General features: G+C 40.4%; 1 protein-coding gene across 2 annotated transcripts in view; it reads left to right on the top strand.

Annotated features, from left to right (window-relative positions):
* Nucleotides 1-18,939, top strand: part of dagla (diacylglycerol lipase, alpha) — a 41,996-nt gene extending 23,057 nt beyond the window's left edge. The window contains exons 11-21 of one of the 2 annotated variants that reach the window (XM_030414135.1): nucleotides 747-830; nucleotides 1,663-1,740; nucleotides 1,999-2,079; nucleotides 2,331-2,473; nucleotides 4,201-4,269; nucleotides 5,866-5,938; nucleotides 6,383-6,591; nucleotides 9,677-9,803; nucleotides 14,384-14,550; nucleotides 14,823-14,840; nucleotides 15,330-18,939. In XM_030414135.1, the coding sequence (XP_030269995.1) occupies nucleotides 747-830; nucleotides 1,663-1,740; nucleotides 1,999-2,079; nucleotides 2,331-2,473; nucleotides 4,201-4,269; nucleotides 5,866-5,938; nucleotides 6,383-6,591; nucleotides 9,677-9,803; nucleotides 14,384-14,550; nucleotides 14,823-14,840; nucleotides 15,330-16,404 (2,124 nt within the window). In that variant the 3' untranslated portion in view covers nucleotides 16,405-18,939. The remainder of the gene's footprint in view (nucleotides 1-746; nucleotides 831-1,662; nucleotides 1,741-1,998; nucleotides 2,080-2,330; nucleotides 2,474-4,200; nucleotides 4,270-5,865; nucleotides 5,939-6,382; nucleotides 6,592-9,676; nucleotides 9,804-14,383; nucleotides 14,551-14,822; nucleotides 14,841-15,329) is intronic. The other variant, XM_030414136.1, reaches the window with a different exon arrangement.
* Nucleotides 18,940-20,327: the final 1,388 nt, after the last annotated feature.

Genomic DNA, 20,327 nt, shown 5'->3' on the forward strand with positions numbered 1-20,327 from the left:
TCTCTCTCTCCCTGTTTCCTGTCACTCTCTTCAGCTGTACTATCAATAAAGCTATAAAAGGCCAAAAAAATGCTTAAAAAAAAAATAAAAATAGCGATTTTGATGCTAGCATAAATGTGCCCCTGCATCCCATTGAAAATTAGCTTGCCCGAAAACGGAGCTACGGTAAATCTTGAAAGTGCCTCTTTCATCATAATTATGCATTTACATGAAGGTTTGACTCATATTCAATCACAGATAAAGCCTCGGTTGATTTTTGGCGAGAGTTTAATTTTAATGACCATAGAAAATGAAGATGAAAAAAATGAAGAAGATGTTTCACTACCTTTTTATATATTGCTTAAAAAATGTAGATTTCTTAATTAAATAAACAGTTTGAACAACTCCTAAGTATGGTTTTAGAAGTCAAAATAATTTCACTCCAATCTCACATAACTCTTAAATTAGTTTCCATGTCACGGTGAATATGCAAATAACTATTTTTATGCAGAGCTTCCATAGCATGCACACCTGCACTTGAGCTACATGATGAATTGTAAAATAACTTCCCAGTGAGGTTAGCGCTGAGTTTCCATCTATAAATTTCTCTCATGGAATGACTTATACGGTGGCATTCTGTGCCAAATGGAGAAAGGTTTGACGTCAAATACTTAAGAAGTGGAAGTGAAACTGATGCACAAGCATTTGTCTCCCTTCACTGTTCCTCTAATTCTCTAACCCCCGTTTACCTCCGCTCCTCCATACAGGTTTACGAAACTCCGTTTTTTGTGGCAGTGGATCATGCGAAAAAGAAGGTTGTCATCAGTATCAGAGGAACCCTATCGCCAAAGGTGAATTTTAACGTTCTCATCATGTGCTCGCAGCAATTTTTCTCCCTCTTAACATTAGCTGACCCTTTTCCCTTCAGTACCTCACAACACCAACACCTCCAGATCAGGTGAAGTTATCCTAGTTTAATGCAGTGTACTCAAACTCCTACACCCTTCACGGATAGAGCAGAAACATGACTGTCCACTTCTAGAAATAAATGTCCTCTCCATTTTTTTACATAAGCATTTGGGAAGTTTGTGTAGTGGTTTGAGAACTAGATCGAACCAATCATGCCATTTTAACAAAGGGAAAATGTCTTATAAGAGGACAATTAATTCTCATCCTATTTAATGCTGATGTTTAGCTACCAACTCGTCAAACATTTTGTAAAGCTCCTACTTTGATAAAATGCATCGAGTACAAATTTTAAAGAGGAATATAGATTATAGATTTGAATATATAAATCTAAGACACTTCCTCAGGTGGTAGCGTATTATTTCACAAGTACTTTGGAATTGTTAATCGTAATTTCTTAAATAAAACATGTATACACCATCTCTAGCTCTTAGTACAGCAGTTCAGGTCTAGTAGATACAATATAACAATCAAATTTGCAATGGAGATGATAAATGTTATTTTTAATTCCCGTGCCTGATCTTTGCACATTTAAAATGGACAAATATTATTTTTTTCTGGGACAATATATAGTTCAAAGATAAAGGTTATTACGACTCTCCTTCACTGTAATTGTTCATTCATTGCACTGTGTGCATATGACAGTCGAACACTTTGTCTGCTTTAAAGCTTTCTTTTGTGGATTTGTCTTTACAAAATTTCTCCCATGTGTATTAGGATGCCTTGACTGATCTGACGGGGGATTCTGAACGTTTGCCTGTAGAGGAGCAGCATGGGACCTGGCTCGGCCATAAGGTCAGAGATTACTGTCTAAAACCACTCACTATATTATACACACAGTATACTCCACTTAGATTTTCCTCTTAGGTTTCGTGTTCTCCATAGTGCAGGTTCAACAAGTAACATCATACCAGACTCCAAAGGTCATTTCACTTGTTAATAGAAGAATAATTGTTATGGGTATTTTAATAAGAGATTAATGACACAGACTTCCTGTCTATATTTCTTTCTTTCCTTCTCTCCACTGACTTCTCTTTCTTTCCACTCTCTCAGGGGATGGTTTACTCAGCAGAATACATTAAGAAGAAACTGGAGCAGGAAATGATCTTGTCACAAGCATTTGGAAGAGACTTGGTAAAAGACCCAATATACTATATAAAGAATGGCGGGCTCCATAATAATAACGTTTTCTGTTCACTTGCACTTTGAATTTGTATCAACACCACTGTAGTACATTACTCAAGTCTGCACAATTCACACTAATGCCTACTGTATGAAAAGCATTCTACATTTAGCAGTCGAGGCAACTTGTTTAAGTGATTATGTTCACTGTGGTGACAAAGTTGTGCTTTTGCAAGTGGAATGACTCTGGCTGTCTCTCACAGAACAAGGGCACCATGCACTATGGGCTGGTGATAGTGGGCCACTCTCTCGGTGCAGGCACTGCTGCTATCCTCTCCTTCCTGCTGAGACCTCAGTACCCAACACTTCACTGCTACTCTTACTCCCCACCTGGTGGCCTTCTTAGGTGAGTCAATCTGTGTGTGTTTATACAAAAGACTTTACAGGAGAGCATCAGTCATGTTGTCGTGAGTACACTATGCAGGAAGTTATTCAATACCTGTTTGCCACTTTCACTCACAAATCCCATGTTTATGTTTAAGTTTCAAATCAGACTGCAGTCGGGGGTGTACTGTGGTCACCACTGTTTACTTAGGACTAGAGTTTGTATCTGTTTCTCAGTACACAGCATAGTTAAACCTAAAGCACAATTATATCTATATCTTTTTTGTGTGCGTGTGTTTCAGACATGTCCCCACAAGCTGTGGAGGTCACTTTCATTTTTCTTTTTTTAATTCTCTAATATAGTTTATTTCTGGTCCAGAGGTTCCGAGTTCAATAGCACACTTGAGCACAATCCAACACCCTGCCATACAGCTGGCTGCAGTGGTTAGCTGTGTTTTCTATGCAAATCATGCTGGAAGAGAGCCTGTACCAAGAGATAACTAAAATGCTGCAGTGCACCAAGGGCTCAAAATTTGCAACAGCCACCAGCCACATATTGGCACAATAGCACATACAAGTAGCAGGTAGATTTCTTTAACACAAAAAACAGTGATAATCTATTGAGTGGCTATCAATATTTAAGCATTCACTAGCCATTTGGCCAGTGGACCAACAAGTTATTTGTCATCCTGAATGCACCTTTGGTGTTTCCTTAACGTTAAGACATTAACGTGTGTCAGGCTTTGATTAGATGATACAAGGTGGGTGACTAAACAAAAAAGGTAAAAATGGAAAAAAAAAAAAGATGATAACTTAACAAATTCAGATTAAGCAGTGATCTGATAACTCTGTGTTAGTGTTGTTCCTGGAATATTATAATAAATGTTGCTCCCGGACGATAATTTAAACTGAACAATCACAATTTTGCTTTAAGACTGAGCAGAACACGCATTTAGGTGAAGTTGCCCTTTATCACAAGAGTTAAATGTTAAGCAATACTCTGGTATCAAACTTTAATCTTTGGTAATAATAGGCCACTTCTGCACCACTTCTACAGCACACGCAGCTATGTAGAAGTGGTACAGTGGCAGATAAATGATGCTTCTGTTATCGTGCAACACAGTTGCACTGTGCTGTGGCTACCCATATATATCAATCAACAGCCACTGCTTACATAGCAAAAGCTTTGATAATGTTTTCTGTGCTCAAGTGCATTCATCGTTCTCTGTTCTTGTTTGCCCCATTCAAAAAGCAGCAACGCTTAAACCTGTTTTTCATGCACCCTTGATCATTTGTTCAAAGTCTGTGAGATCACGCTTGATGCTCTTTTTTAGGTCATCTGTTCACATGCAAATCCCCTGTGGAAATTTAGTTGCTGTTATTTGCACCTGTTTTTGTTATGACACAAGCAAATTAGAAGGGAGGGTCCACTTCTTCTGCAGGAGAAGGGTTTCAATAATTCTTTTACTGCATTTTCTTCTGTCAATAATTTCCAGTATCGTATCTCTTCTTGTGGATATATTCAGTTAAATGTATTATGTGAAGTAGAGTAGAGCAGTCTATCGAATAACTTTTGGCATCAGTTGGCTTCTGGTTGTTTTGAAGAGTTTTGGATTAAAACAGATGTATTAATTTATTTAATAGGCGATAGAAATGTGTGCAAAGAACATGGTTTCCTCTCCATTCACATCCTTTAATCTCCCCTCATGTCCTGTTGTCATAAACTGTGTTTTTCTTTTATTTACCCAGTGAGGAGGCCATGGAGTACTCCAAAGAGTTTGTCACATCTGTGGTATTAGGAAAAGACCTGGTACCAAGGTATCTCTTCTACTACACTACCAGTCAAAAGTTTTGACACATCTTCTCATTTAATGGTTTTTCTTTATTTTCACGACTATTTGCATTGTAGATTCTCACTGAAGGCATCAAAACTATGAATGAACACATATGGAATTATGTAGTAAACAAAAAAGTGTGAAATAACTCAAAATATGTTTTATATATTAAAAAGCCACCCTTTGCTTTGATTACCGTACTGCTTTGCACACTCTTGGCACTCTCTCGATGAGCTTCATGAGGCTGAGCACTTGTTGGCCCTTTTGCCTTCACTCTGCGGTCCATCTCATCCCAAACCATCTTGATTGGGTTTAGGTCAGGTGACTGTGGCGGCCAGGTCATCTGGTGCAGCACTCCATCACTCTCCTTCTTGGTCAAATAGCCCTTACACAGCCTGGAGGTGTGTTTTGGGTCATTGTTCTGGATGCTGTGGTAGCCATGCTGGTTCAGTGTGCCTTCAATTTTGAATAAATCCCCAACAGTGTCACCAGCAAAGCAGCCCCACACCATCACACCTCCTCCTCCATGCTTCACAGTGGGAACCATGCATGTAGAGACCAACCGTTCACCTTTTCTGTGTGGCACAAAGACTCGGCGGGTGGAACCAAAGATCTCATATTTGGACTCATCAGACCAAAGCACAGATCTCTACTGGTCTAATGTCCATTCATTGTGTTTCTTGGCCCAAACAAATCTCTTCTGCTTGTTGCTTTTCCATAGTAGTGTTTTTTAGCAGCTATTTGACCACAAAGGCCTGATTCGTGCAGTCTCCTCTGAACAGTTGATGTAGAGATATGTCTGCTACTAGAACTCTGTGTGGCTCTAATCTGAGGTGCTGTTAACTTGCGTTTTCTGAGGCTGATGACTCGGATGAACTTATCCTCAGTAGCAGAGGTGACTCTTGGTCTTTCTTTCCTGGGGCGGTCCTCATGTGAGACAGTTTCGTCGTAGCGCTTGATCGTTTTTGCTACTGCGCTTGGGGACACATTCAAAGTTTTTGCAATTTTCGGAACTGGCTGACCTTCAGTTCTTAAAGTAATGATGGACTGTCATTTCTCTTTGCTTAGCTGATTAGTTCTTGCCATAATATGAATTCTAACAGTTGTCAAATAGGGATGTCAGCTGTGTACCAACCTGACTTCTGCACAACACAACTGATGGTCCCAACCCCATTAAGAAGGCAAGAAATTCCACAAATGAACCCTGGCAAGGCGAACCTGTTAAATGAAAACCATTTCAGGGGACTACATCATGAAGCTCATTGAGAGAAGGCCAAAGGGTTCGCAGCGCTATCAACAAAGCAAAGGGGGGCTACTTTGAGGAATCTAGAATATGAAACATATTTAGAGTTATTTAAAACTTTTTTGTTCACTACATAATTCCATATGTGTTCATTAATAGTTTTGATGCCTTTAGAGAGAATCTACAATGTAAATAGTCATGAAAATATAGAAGAATTATTAAATGAGAAGGTGTGTCCAAACTTTTGACTGGTAGTGTATATACAGTACACTGTGATTAACTTCACCTTTCTGCAGTAATACCATAATAGACACATCTGCTGCTGCTCTCTCTTAGGCTCGGCCTGTCACAACTGGAGGGTTTCCGACGCCACCTTCTGGAAGTCTTACAGAAAAGTAACAAGCCGAAGGTGACTTAATCTTTTGACACTGTGCATGATGAGTCGGATCAACCCTTAAATATCCCCCAAAAAAAAGAAAAGAAACTGACACAATATTCCATCAGCTGGCCCCGCCAAGGACTTCCTGTGCTGTCTCACAATAATTTGGGGGAATTGTTTATGGGTAAAAAGTCATATCTCTTGTCTTTGTGCTAATGATTGATTGATGATTGAAAATGCAAACATGTTGATAACTACTCAAATTCCACCAGCCACTGCTCCTTTTGCAGTGGCTGATGAGAAGAAACTACAAACAACCTCTTGCAACACTGCAGTTAGAGTATCTCTGCTGTAATTAAAACATAATTTAGTCAACCCCTGCCTGCTGCAGAATGTGTACATATAAAACACACAAGACCGATTTAGAGTCAGAAGTTATGTTGCATAACTAAACTATGTTTTTCTTTGCACCAGTGGAGGATCATTGCGGGAGGCACCAAATGCATCCCAAAATCAGAGCTTCCACTCGAGGATGATGATCCTCAGTCTCAGCCTGCAGCGCCCCCAAGTAGTCGCCTATGGCTCCACCCCAGTGACCTCAGCATTGCCCTTTCAGCCTCGACCCCCCTCTACCCTCCTGGCAGGATCATCCACGTGGTGCACAACCATCCTCCAGAGACATGGTGAGGAAATTGATTTGAAAGCTGTGGCTGTTTCTGTTTTGCTGTCTGCTGAAGTGGTTGTGTAACTGATGCGTGGACACAGTTATCTCAAAGCAAATCTTTATGTTTGTTTCACACTTGTGACTTAAAAGAGCTGGCAGCTCAGTGGGAAAAGGTATACACTGAATACTTGGGACAGTGTGGGTTTGAAGTGTTCACGTGGCGCTGCCCTCTTCCCTCTGCAGCACTGTCTAATATCTTTTATTTCATAGTCTTCCTGTTTGTTGTGCCTGTTTCTTTATACCTGGTGTTTTTAATTTTGTGCAGTGTGGAAATATTTTTAGAGAGTTTAGAGATACTAATATTTGATCCTGATTCTGTTTGACACTGTTATCAAACATACACATCCTCTCCATCCAATCCAAGGCCAGAATACATTCAAAGGTCTTATGACTAACAGATGGATGTCATTCTTAATCTTAAAAAATATAAAAGAGGTATCTGTAATACAGTTGATGAGCATCTGAAAATTATTTGATTTTTCTTATCTTTATGCTCTCGTCAAGTTAGATAACTGTCAGATTTTAGGTCTGTGTGGCTTCTATGACACAATCTAGCTTCATTAACAAGCCTCGTGACCCCCCCCCAATACATTCAAGTGATTTTTAGTCACTAGACACTCTAGTGACACACATTATGCACATTGCAATATCCATTTCTACTGCAACCAGTGTTGGGAAGATTACTTTGGAAATGTAATTGGTTACAATTACAAGTTACCCTGTTGAAAATGTAATAGTAGTGTAACTATTTCAATTACTTTCTCAAAGTAATGTAACTAATTACATTTGGTTACATTATGATTACTTTTCTTTATTTTGAATGAAATCTCTCAACTGCTAACCATTTTGACATTTTAAGACCTATAGTGTGATAAACCTTTCAGTTCAAAGGTTTAACCATATATTATGAGTCTGACCTTCGGCCTGTACTGAAGGAGGCTCACTTCCTCACTAAATGGAGCAACAACTGGCTGATTTCAGCCAAGAGGAGCAGGTTGTTTTAATGGAGAGAGTATGAGCAATACAAAAAAGCCTGATCACAGCCTGAAGCAACAGTGGTGCTGCAAATATGACAAGAGGAGGCTGATTTTAATTTCTGACAGCTCTACACTGAGCTGCTTTTAAATATGAAGCTTTAGAGCAACAACAACTGTTGTGTTATACTGTGTTTTATATTGTTTTCATATATTTCACTGATCGTAATTATAAAATGCCAGTGTGTGTTTTATTGAAAGCGAGGCTGGGTGTGCGTATGAAAATAGGTTACAGTGGGTTTTTTAGGTGCTGTAGCTACAAGCAAATCTCATGTTGTCTCTGTACAAAGACCTTTTTAAATGTGAGAAAACAGAGTAGACCTACTCAAGATTTGCATTTGGGCAACACATAACAGGCGAAACAATTAATTTATTCATGGCCACATTAAGTTAAATTATCTGTCCTGCTGCGAGCGCACAACTTCTTTCAGTGGTGACTGACTGTATATAAAAGTAAATAGGCTATAGCCTAATAAATGACCTCCTGACGCGAGTCGGATCAACAGCTGAGCAGCGTATCCCCTCAGCTGAACATCTGTAGGCGGAGACGCTCAGAGAGAAAGTAAACAGCAGCGGATCAGCGCGATCTCTCCCTCCGTACAAATGCTCCGTTCTGATCCAGCTCCACTGGACTTTCAAAGTAAAGGTGACGCCAGCTGTAAATGAGTTAAATAGTGAAATAGCGGCGCTTTTATAGCCGATTTTATGATTAAACTCTGAACAGAACCTGGTCGGGACCAGGTTATGAGCTAAGCATAAGTTACCATGGTGATCTAGCCGGGTTAAAAGAGAGCCACCTTTGTAATACAAGGAAGCCTGGCTTCTGTCTGTATTAAGTGTTTTTTGTATTTCCAGCCCAGGAACATCTTGTGCGCCGCTGACACTGTTGCTACTGAGTCTGACTGCCGCCGTACGGTTTGTCGGTTGAGTCGAATGGCACATGACCAGAGAGAGCCAATCACAAGCGTCAGTTTTGGCAGGAAGATGTTGATATGAAAATAACTAAAAACAAACATGAATCCAGGGGGGCGAAAAACTATTTGATAAATCCGAGCTTTTGCTGCGATTTTTCAAATGTAACTTAAGTTGTAATCATTGAAATTTCCAAAAGCAACTGTAATTTAATTACATATTTTCTCCCAGTAATGTAACGGATTACAATTACGTACATTTTGTAATTAAATTACGTAACGTCGTTACATGTAATTCGTTACTCCCCAACACTGACTGCAACATTGCATAATCCAGGTCAAAGATTTTGCACTACTGCATAAATCTTGACAGTCTTCACCTATTTAAAATCAGTCACAAGCTATTTATATTTTTATTATATCTTTTAATTATTTTTAGCATTGTTTGTTGTTTTGCACCTGCAGAACACAGCAAATTCCTCGTATGTGAAAACTTACTTGGCAAGAAAAGCGATTGTGATTCTGATCACTAGGAGACCATTAACTTGAAGAAAGTCTGCGTTGCAGCTGCATTGATGAGACAAATCATTGGAATTTAGTTGACTCACCAACTATTTTATTATAACATTTTTCAAGCAGGAATTTCAAATATTTTCTCTTTCAACCTTCTTAAATGTGATGATTTGCGTGCTCAGGAAGTTCAACAAAATGTGATGAAGGTGCTCTTTGGTAGGGAACACTCACGAAAAAAGGGAAAACTCCAAAAGGTGGGATGAAAAGGTAAAAAACAGCCTTTATTTAGATGGTCATTTCAAACTGAAATTCTATATTGACAGTGCATTAAAGAATGAGCTGAGTAGCAGCCCACCTGTAGCAGCACAAATGTTTTTTGAATAAAGGGCGAAGGTGCAACAATCTGATCAGTTTTGAGTCATTCTTCAGTTTACCATATTCAGCTCCTGAGCTTTTTGCCCCAACTTGTGAGTCTGGTGTGATAGAGCTACATGAACTGTACTGTAAATGAGGGAAAATCAATCAACTTGTGTGTTTATTTGTCTTCAATCATGTTTAACAGACCTTATCTCTTCCTCCCTTGCAGCTGTAGCCAGGAGGAGCCAACCTACTCAGCCCTGTGGGGGGACAACAAAGCCTTTGATGAGGTCATCATATCACCTGCTATGCTTAATGAGCACATGCCCCACATGGTGATGGAGGGCCTAAACAAGGTCTGTTTTATGTGTGTGCATGTGGATGAATTTGATGGGTGTGGGTTTTTTTGAAATGCTGGTGAAATGGATTTTAAATCTTGTTTCTGATTTCCAACACTGGATAATTGAATTTGATGGATGACGAGTATTTGTGAAATGTCTCTTTCTATAAAAATCCAGATGCATTCACCAATATTTTTTAACAATTGTTCACAGAGGGGCATACCACCATACCAAAACACATTTTGTACTGTGTGAAATAGGAACTAATGTAGACGGATTGAAACTGAAAAAATTTTCCTAAATTAGAAACTGACACAATCTGTGGTTATCTAGCCACATGCTCATGTAAATGTAACACATTTATCGATATGTTTTCTTATAGAGAGTTCCAGTTAATATTAATAATTGAAGGGAAGGCCTGCTGCCATTTGTAGAGAAAACTAATTTGAAGGCTGATCAATTTATTGTTACTCTGGCCTACGAATCTTCTCATTCATGATTGCACATTGGAACTGAAAAAGACCATTATCAAATACACTGATGTGATTTATTTCCCTTTTTTGGTTCTAGAAACACACTATTGCAAATACACAGGAAAAACTTTGTGCCCTTTAAGTTTAGTTAAAAAATATCTTTTGAATGATTTGGATTAAATCTGAGTTTTGTATCCAGTTAATTTTGCATGTGACCAAACATTAACCTACAACTTACCAAACACCCTTTTGTTTTCTTCACGTTGCTTCGGTTTCCAAGCATGGGAAATGTTCACACCTAGGTGGTTTCATGGTATCCTCTGGTCTTTATGAGTGTATGAATTACAAGCATTGAGCATCTCTTTAGATAACTGGGTATTAATGTGTATGTTTGCATGTGGCGGATCCACTTTGGGAATTGCACTTGTCTTGTGGATGAAGAGTTAAAGTTGTAAGTTTGTTCCTCTCTGTGTGTATAATGTGTTTGTACTTTGTTTTTGCATTTGTTTGTCCCTTTGTCAGTATGTGTCTGGATGGATGTTTTAAAGGAGACATGTTATGTTCATGTCGAGGATCATAATTTTATGTTGTGTTACTACTAGAATAGGTTTAAATGCATTAATGCTCAAAAAACACATCAGTTTTCTCATACCGTCTAGTTTTGCAGCACTGTATTCCCCCTCTGTCTAAAAAGCTCTGTTTTAGCTCCCGTCTCTTTAAGGCCCCTTCTCCTGAATATCTTGTCTGCTCTGATTGGTCAGCTCACACATGCATGAGCCAGCACTGCTAACAACAACAGAGCAGCTGTGCTCAATCAATTCTTACATGCCAAACAAGCTGCCAAGCATAAATTATGCAAATGTGTGACACAATGACAGTGTGATGGCACAAGGTCACGGAATTAAAGGTGGTGCTACTGACGAGGTGTTTAAGGAGCAGTGTTTTCTGTGGGAGAGAGGAGCTTTAGATGGGGCAGACTATGACCTTATAGTTGTTTTACATGCACAAGAATGAAAAAAAACACCGAAAGAAAGGGAAAAGATTAAAAAGCATAATAGGTCTTCTTTAAGTTTTAGTGTGTTTGTGTGTGTGTGTGTCAGTGTGCGTTGTTGTCTGCTGTGCCTAGTCTGTAGTATGATACCTCTGGTGTTTCTGCAGGTACTGGAACCATTTTGTCCACTGTTTGAGCAGGAAAGCTCAGAACCAGAGGACGTGGAGGTCAATCATCATGCCAGCAGCACCACTATGTTGATAACCTCACAAACCGAATTAAACTCTCCTCCTCTTCCCTCTGATTCCTTGGCTCCCACACACAATGACCAGTCTCCTGCCACCTCTGTCACAGAGACCGAGGCTGTCTCTGTGCCTGTGCCTTTGACTGTTGCTTCTCCCTCTCTTTCAGATGCTGGGTCTGATCTTCCTCCTCCTACTCCTCCTCTGTCAGACTCTACTTCCTCCTCACAGCCGAGCTCGGTGTCTGTCCCCACACTTTCTAACAGTCCCTCCGACCCTCAACCAGCAGCACTTTCAGTTCATGATGATTCACCAACACAAACCCTGTCAGATCCACCCAACTCTCATTCTTGTGTAGATATGATTGCTGCTCCTCTTTCTGAAATCACATCTGATGAGTTGGACAGCACTCAGATAGAAAATCCTTCTCTCAAGATAGTAACAACAAATAGCTCTATTAAAGAAGTGCCGAACAGTCCTTCTGATTCTCTTGCATAGACTTTATAATATTCAGTATTGCTCTTCAGTAAAACTCAGGATAAGGTGTCAGAAAGGCTTTTTTTAAGAGACTGGTAAGGACATTTAATAAGTCATCATAGAGGAGGAAATGGCGAATTTTCCGTCTCTAAAAGAAGCCACAAAACACCGGGATAGAAAAGCAGCACAACTGGTATAGCACTTGAGGAAATTCTGGAAAAACGTTCTCTCTTGCCATTAAGAATTCCTCCTGGCTTTCTTTCCACTTGCACATAAAGCTGGTGGCTGTATGTAGCAAGTCCAGACAAGCTCTTTAAATGCCATGTAAAGGTGTTCAGGGAAAGACAGACACGGGATATTCAAAAGAATGTGAAACAATTGACAGGGCAAGTTGAGGCAACGGATGTGATGTGGTAAATTTCACAGGTTAAAGGTGTACATAACAGACCAGGGATATGCAATTGTGTTAAACTTTAGAGTACAGCAGAGAAGCCTTTTCCAACCCTGCATGAGTCCAAACCCACCTGCACTCTTTCTCTCCTTAATGACATTCGTCATTTCCTCAAATCAACCCTTCAGTCTTCCTTCCATCCCTCTCACAGCTATGGTACATTTGGTCAAGTGCTGTGGCATGAACTTGCTAACCCCATTCCTCCAACTAACTAGTTTTCTTTGTATTCACAAGGTTTCCATGGTAACCTAATTTCTTCCAAATTAACTGCTCTTTCTTCCTTCTTGGCTGGGTGTTTCAGTAGCTGCAGCTCTTCTCCTTTTTCTTTTTATTTGTGAGTGCATATTCAGCTTTTCCTTCAATCTTGAATCCCTTCAAGGAATTGTCAATTACTGTTCAGCAGCAGATGGAATGGCACAGGGAACAAATGTGTAAATATGGAATACTCTGCTCAGCTCCACTCAGCTGCTGAAAAATTGCTCAGAGATAAATTTCTAATTTCTTCTTATTACTGACTTGGTACAGTGGAGGGCTTTTATTAATGAGACTCTGGAAACTGGAATTGTATTTTTTTTTATGCCTTCCATCGTGCATTTCTTGATGTGCCTTCATAAATGATATATGTCATATGAATCCTTGGCTGTAGGGGTTGCAGTACATTATTGCATAATGCAAAACTCCCAAGAATGATTTTTTTTCTCTCTGGGTGCAGAGTCTGCAGAGCATGGCTCTGTTTTTTTTTTAGTTTAGTTTGTGTTTATTGTGCCTACACTTGCAGGTGAAATGTTTGATATTGTTTGTGCCAAAGATCTTTTGTAGTTTATCTCCTCTGTACTTCACACTCAACCATATAACATCACCATGTTTTCATTTGTGATCCATTACCATCTGCATAACTCCAAACATAAATGTGTTTGTTTAATGTCATTTTTAACTTACTCAAAATGTGCTTCTAAGGTTCTCAGTCTTTGTTTACATTCATTTCCATTTAATTTAACCCTTTTATGTTCCTATGACACATCAGTTGTATGTTTTATTTGCGTGTTTTCATGTTCCATACCTGCTCCAGTTTTAATATCATATTGTGCTTCCACCAAGTGTTCAACTCATTAAAGTTAACCAAATATATGTCATTGTGTGTTGATGTGATTTGGTGTTAGAGTTTGTTCTCCTCACATATTTATTAACACAACTAAAACAAATTAGTGGGTTACATTGTTTTCGTGAATGTTTTTGAAGTTGCGCATGCAGTTGGCTTATGCTTTACTATTCCTTATCATAGTGTTTGGTCCTTGCTCAGACTTTATGACTCCATTGTGGGTGTTTAATGTCAGTTGCAGTAGGTGTAAGCTCACCTTTAGATTGCACTTACATTTATCTGAACGTCGCTGCGCTTTAATAATAGATGTAATCATATCTGCAGCTGAATAAAGATGTAGTGGTTTCTTGGCAAAAGTCACTGAAAACCATTATAATCTTAATAGGGGTGGTCCAAATGCATAACTAGACATTTGTGACATTTGACTTAAGTGTCTTAAACATGAAAACTGTGTGTGTGTTGATGATGCGTTCCAGAACCGTTAATGGCCAGTGGATTAGATATTGATCTCTTGATTTTTCTCAACCTTGTTTTCAATCCCTCCTGCTATCATAGAGGAATAGAATTTCTATATTTTGTAAAGGAAAAAGAGTTGTAAATTGAGATGCATAGATATTTAGTTTTTTTTAAGGAGAAAAAATGTTTTTTTTTTGTTTGGTATGAAAAATAAGCAAGTAGTAAGCAAAATCTGTTTAATGCAGCAGTAATAGAATTTAAACTAATAAAAGTTGGATTTTCTTTTTTTTCCATTTAGAACTGAGCTTCTGCATCATTTCTCTGTTCATCACCCCTGCCTTCTTGCGATCGTTGTACCTCTATCTGTCCAGTCATGTGTCTGTGTATACCTCTGTGCTTGTGACAGGTGCTGGAGAATTACAACAAAGGGAAAACGGCTTTGCTGTCAGCAGCCAAAATCATGGTGAGCCCCACAGAAGTGGACTTGAACCCAGAGTCCATTTTCATGGATGCATCAACAACTTCTCAGCAGCCGACGCCTACAACCCACCACCGCAGGAACAGTAGTGTTCGGTTAGTACACCAGGCACCACTGTGGGTGTGTTGGAGCCTAAAAGAATATATGAAACGGATTGTTTGATCCTCTGTATAGTTGGTTCCCCCTCTAACTTAACATGTGATGGAGCAAACCTCTGCCTTAACTGTAGGGATAATCATGGGGACATGTCTATTTTCTATTTAATGATCTAGCCACAACTAAACAATACAACTGCTACTAACTGCTACTTTATTGTTTTCTCAAAATCATCGTTTCTGTCTGTTCTGTTTGGTTTAAAAAAAACAAGACAAAAAACATTGTTACGGTAAGCAAAGCATGCCAATACTAATTTTTGCATAATGTGCTCCCTTCTCTCATGCACGCATGCACGCTGTCTGACCACAGAGCAGTTGCGACGTATGGTAGTATTCAGTTCCCACCTCGCCCTCTCTGGTTTAGCCCCTGTCCAAAGTCAGTGTGAATTCCTGGTAGTGATGGTTAGATTATGATGTTACCTCTCCTGTATTAGATGCTAATACAAGAGCCAAACTGTTACTAGGATTCACTCCTGGCCTCCCAGTCTCACCTTTTGTCAGTTTTATATTCCATTTCTGTTATGTTTTGCCGGTGTTCACCTAGTCTCTCGACTCTAGATATGTTTTAAATACTAACAAGATCCCATTTCCCTTCTTTAACCCCCCCCCCCCCCATGAGTTGTGTTGACCCATTTTTTACGTCTGTCTTGTGTTTTGGATCCCCTCTCCCCTCCTTTCCCTGTCACTGCTCTCCAACCCCTTCTTCTACTCTCCTCTAGTTCATGTGCCCAGTCTGAAATATCTCTGGATGGTTTCTCTGAGTGCCCTCCTCCCCCAGTGCCTGTAGTGCTACGTGGAGCTCGGGAGCGGCTGGCAGTGGAGCTGAGGGACCGCAAAGCACCACTGGCCGTCATGGAGAGTCTCTCAGACGCCGAGTCGCTCTATAGTCTGGATTCCCGACGCTCCTCTGCCGCGCTAAGGGGTTCGCCAATGCTGAGCAGCCTCCCGTTCCCTTTGGATGCGCCGATCCCAGAGGAGAACCCGTCTCTCAGCTCTCGCACTGAACTCCTGGCTGCCGACTGCCTCTGCGCGACAACACCAGAGCACCTGGGTGAGGTCGGGCCCTTCTTCACCCCAGTGGAATCCAGATCCACCCCGGATTACCCCATGCGGCTGTCTCCCGCCACACCTCGTTACAGTGGACACCATTCCCCAGCTCTGCTGAACCAGAGCGTCCTCAAGCCAGAGGTTAACGCCAACCCAAACATGCTTCCTGATGGGGATCACCAACAGATACCGGGTGTTTACAGCCCGGGGAGCACTCCCAACACTCCCCTCAGCCCGCAAGCTGGTTTGAGACCAGTGGATGGAGAAAAAGATGACTGGGAGCTGGAGACAGCAGAGAAACAGTTACCGGCTTCTACTCCTCCACCCCAACTATCCAATGGGAACCCCAGCCAGGCCGTGCTGGAGTTCGCCCAGTACTTAGACTCTCTATTCAGATTGGACGGCAGCAGCTCACCGCCTCTTGAGCTGTCTGACGGGGAGTCCGAGTCTGGCCGGGGCTCCTTTGGGCAGGGTGAGTGTCTCGGAGACGGACAGCAGTTGGATGACAAACAGCTCCTGGCCAGAGCAACACTGGAGCCTAACCTCGTCCCCAAACCCCCACGCACTTTTGCTGGATCTGCTGACCCCTCTTCGGGCATCTCTTTGTCCCCATCCTTTCCTCTCTCATCGTCAGAGGAGCTCAACGACCTTTCCCCCGGTGAGGGAGCCCCGCCAGCCATACACTCCCTACGAACATCTCCCCCTTGCCACTGTCCTGAAGAGAACACACTATCGTCTATGGTGTAGTGTGCTTCCAGAGACTCCAGCGGGTCCTTTTGCTCTAAATCGAGAGGTGCGGTCATCCAAATTTTAAAAACATATCACAGTACGTGCATGCGATGGAATGCAGTCACTCATCAGAGATCCAATGACAGAACTCTACGGACCAACTCACAAACTGTTTCCATTCTTCAGGTGTCTCCTCCGAACGCTGTTTATAGCATTTTCACACTATTGCAATGACTAAGAAAAAAAAAAAGATACCTCTCTCTGCATGCCAGGGGGCTGTACTGCTTTTGGGTGAATATAATCTAACTGTAGCTTCACAATGCCATTCCAAAACAATGCCGTCTCACCCACGTAGGGACGTGTCAGCATTACATCGATTCCCTGACTTAACAAAATCAAAGGGAGAACAGTTAACTGAGCAGGGAAACAAAAAACTAACACTGTAGACGAGGTTAGCGTAGGCACATCATCATCTCGGTTGATGTACCGCACAACTTCCTGCACCCTCAGCAGCTCCAGCTTTTACTTTATATTTTTTATTTTGAAAAAATCAGGAATGTGAAGATGGACATGTTCGTCAATCAGTAGAAGTGAGAAGACATTATGAAATGATCCTCAGGTCTATAAAGAATTGACTTTGAGAAAGAGAGTAAGTGTGTTACATTGGTGAGAATTCATGTGTCTTAAAAATGTAGTGATTGTGACAAAGTTATTACAGACGCCTATGGATGTTTTTGAGTCTTTTGGTTACTCTTTATAGTGCATGAAAAAGGTTTTTTTTTTTTTTTTCCTCCTTTATTTTTAAAGAGAAATTGTCAATAAGCCACATAGATTGACATTCGGATACTCTTGCACATGTCATATTGCTCAATTTACCCCCCCCTTTGCCAAAAAATTTAATACATTGTATTGCCAAATGTATTTATGAGATGTACTTTTGTATATGTAAATGGATATTGCTTTATTTAAACACAAGCTAAGTTCATTATCTCTTGCCCTAGCCATTATGTTGGTTCCCATATAGACTGTTACACAGCAACACCACAGAGAAGATGCCATCCTGACCTTAAAACACTGCCATGGCTTTCATTTTTGAAAACACAACCTCTGTACCTTGGGTTTGAACCAATAATGAACTTGCTTATAGTTGTCCGAGACTCATAACTACCATACCTTTTCTCTTTAGAGAGCTCTTAGCAATGTGCCCGGGTCAAGGTCTGCATGCTTTTATGCATTTTCAGAGTAGCATGGCTGGTATAGAACAAGTCTTGTCATGAAATCACAGTAAATAAGCTCTTAACATGTCCAGAATTTATATTATATGTAAAGTCAAACCATTCTGGAGAGGCGTGTTAAATGTCACCAGACAGGTCCAAACTGTATATCCTAAAAGTGTCCCAGGATATCATTTCTGTTGCTCTCAAGGTGCTCTCCGTCATCTTGGACGTCAAGGTGTTTGCTTCCCTTTAATGTGGTTGATCTGGAACATCTGAGGTTGGACTGAACAAATATATGGGCTGGAACATTTCGTCAGCCAATTCTAAATACTGTACGTGGCATCCAAATCTTCCATATCACTCTGGGTGTTAACAGGTGGCTCACCGTTTGCATTATTTATTACCGTTAATGTTGTTATCACTTTTATTGCTATATTTGATGGTATTATTATCCTTATTGCTCTTGCAACAGATTGGTTTGATGTCAGTGGTTTTTATCTCAGTTTTTTTGGGACAGTGTGGCGAAACTTTTTAAGACTTTCCCAAATGTAAGGAGTTATATATTTCAGCTTTTTTTCTGTCCGAGTGGAAAAATATTTGACATTCTGCCATGGCATGGTGACAATATGCTCTTTTTACAAATGTTTCATTAGTGGTGAGACATGCTGCTGAGTGACAGCCTGCTCACAGTGACCTTTTTGGTGCAGTGCCACCGTCAAGCCCGGAGTCACCATAGTGATCTGCTCACTCTCTATTTGGAATAAGATTTGCTGTGGTTACTCACAGCAGACCGTTCCAGCCAGTTTACAGTCTGACACTGCTCAAATCATGCTGCCTGTCCCAGTAGTCTCTCACAAAATACACTAAGGTTGGGCCAGCAATTTCCTACGTTCAGTAGCTTTGCTCGCAGCCGGTCATACGCTAAACACTGCTGGAAGAAAAAAAAAAAGCACTGTAATACTTTCCACCACGATGTGTACAGCACCATCTTCTATGTGTAATTATTTATGCAGATGTCTAAGAAAAAAAAGAGATGAATTCCAATAGAGTCTTGTAGAAAACAACTATATAACAATAAGGAGATAAAGACTATATTAAAAGATATCAGTATTGACATATAGGAAAAAAAGCAGATATTTCATCTGAAAGTTATTTATTCAAACTATTGGCAGATTTACAAATTGGTCTATATTGAAAGAGGAATAATTCAACTATGTCTTGTCCATGTTTACCTGGTTTGCTTCCCCTCCTTTCCTGCCCCACAATGAGAATGTATTTACTCCCTCCCCCACACTGCCCTGCCTGTAATGGAATAAACTGCAAACTATGAAAATAACTATGAATTTATGTCATATGTCCACTACTGTTTTTATTCCGTCAGCGTTTTGATGACTGTTCATTGAAAATAAGCCACAAACTGTTGTTCATGTCAGTTTTATTTGGTCGGCTTGTTTTCCTCACTGCTACTGATATAGTTTAGCTTGAGTATAATAATGTACAAGTTAACCCAAAACATTTCATTTAGTCATTATCACTTTTCATGCCGACAGAAAGTCTGGTGAAGTTTCGTAGCCCACAAGACATTTCAGGAGCTTCACTGCGAAACACTAGCCCAGTTCACACTGTCATTTGGATGCGGAGAATTGGCGAACCACTGCTGCGGAGATAATGCGTCTTCTTCTGTGTGAAATGGGCTAGTGTTGCAGCATTCTCTTCAGCAACCGAGGTAGATGGGGACTTGTTTTAAAAACATAACATGGCTCCAGTTTCAGTCCCCACATGCCTTGAGATCCAAAATTGATTTGATAAAATGTTATTCACACCCTTTTTAAGCTGAAACATTCACTGTAGCTGCTGAGCTAAAAGCACAAGCGTGCACCCCACCTAAAGTGGGTGCACAAGCTCAACAAGGCAAAGAGGGTGTAGATGATGCCTTTTAAAATCAATTTTAGATTTTGAGCCTCCAGAGATTTGGACTGTGTCAGACATGCAACATTATTCAGTTTTTATTTCTGGTTGTTTCTATTTATTCTTTTCAAACAAGTCCTTGTGTACTTAGTTGTTTAGGAGAATGCTGTTCTGCTGCGAAGTTCCAAAAATGTTTGGTGGACTATGAAGCTAATGAAGATAATGACTGAGTTTTCATATTGGGATGAAATTGTCCTTAAAGAGCATAATGAGACTATAAATGCGTTTTTTATAAATGTGTAATCGAGGTTCGATTGAGAGGGTTAAAGGGGAAATTTAGGCAAAGACTTCCTAAGATGAAAAGTCTTCGTTATTTGTGAAAGATTATAGTTTTAAACGTATTTTTTTTTTTGCCAGGTGCTGCGGATACAAGCCGGATGAACCCATCCTGAAAACATTTGTGATTTAGATTAGATGTAAAGAACGTATCATCAGTTTGAGAACTGCTGAGTGCAGGCGGATTTTGAGTAAAGGTGGCATGAGGTGTCCAGAGCTATATTTAAGCCCATATGTAGGTGTAGCAGTGTATGGTGACTGTGCAGTAGGTGATCAGAATCTACTGTTGAGCCCTATAGAGGTGTCAGGGGTCAAAACACACAGTGTGGATGGGAGGTGTCTGTTTGATAACTAAGATGACAAACCTTGGACGTCCCCGCCTCACTAAGTAGTGTTGTTCACATGTGCTATTTTGTGAAATCTCTTTATCACTCCCCGACCCAAGACAGTGAAGATTAGTAACATTTCTGTTTTAGTTAA

This window comes from Sparus aurata, chromosome 4 (assembly GCF_900880675.1).
Source record: "Sparus aurata chromosome 4, fSpaAur1.1, whole genome shotgun sequence".
NCBI classification, from domain to species: Eukaryota; Metazoa; Chordata; class Actinopteri; order Spariformes; family Sparidae; genus Sparus; species Sparus aurata.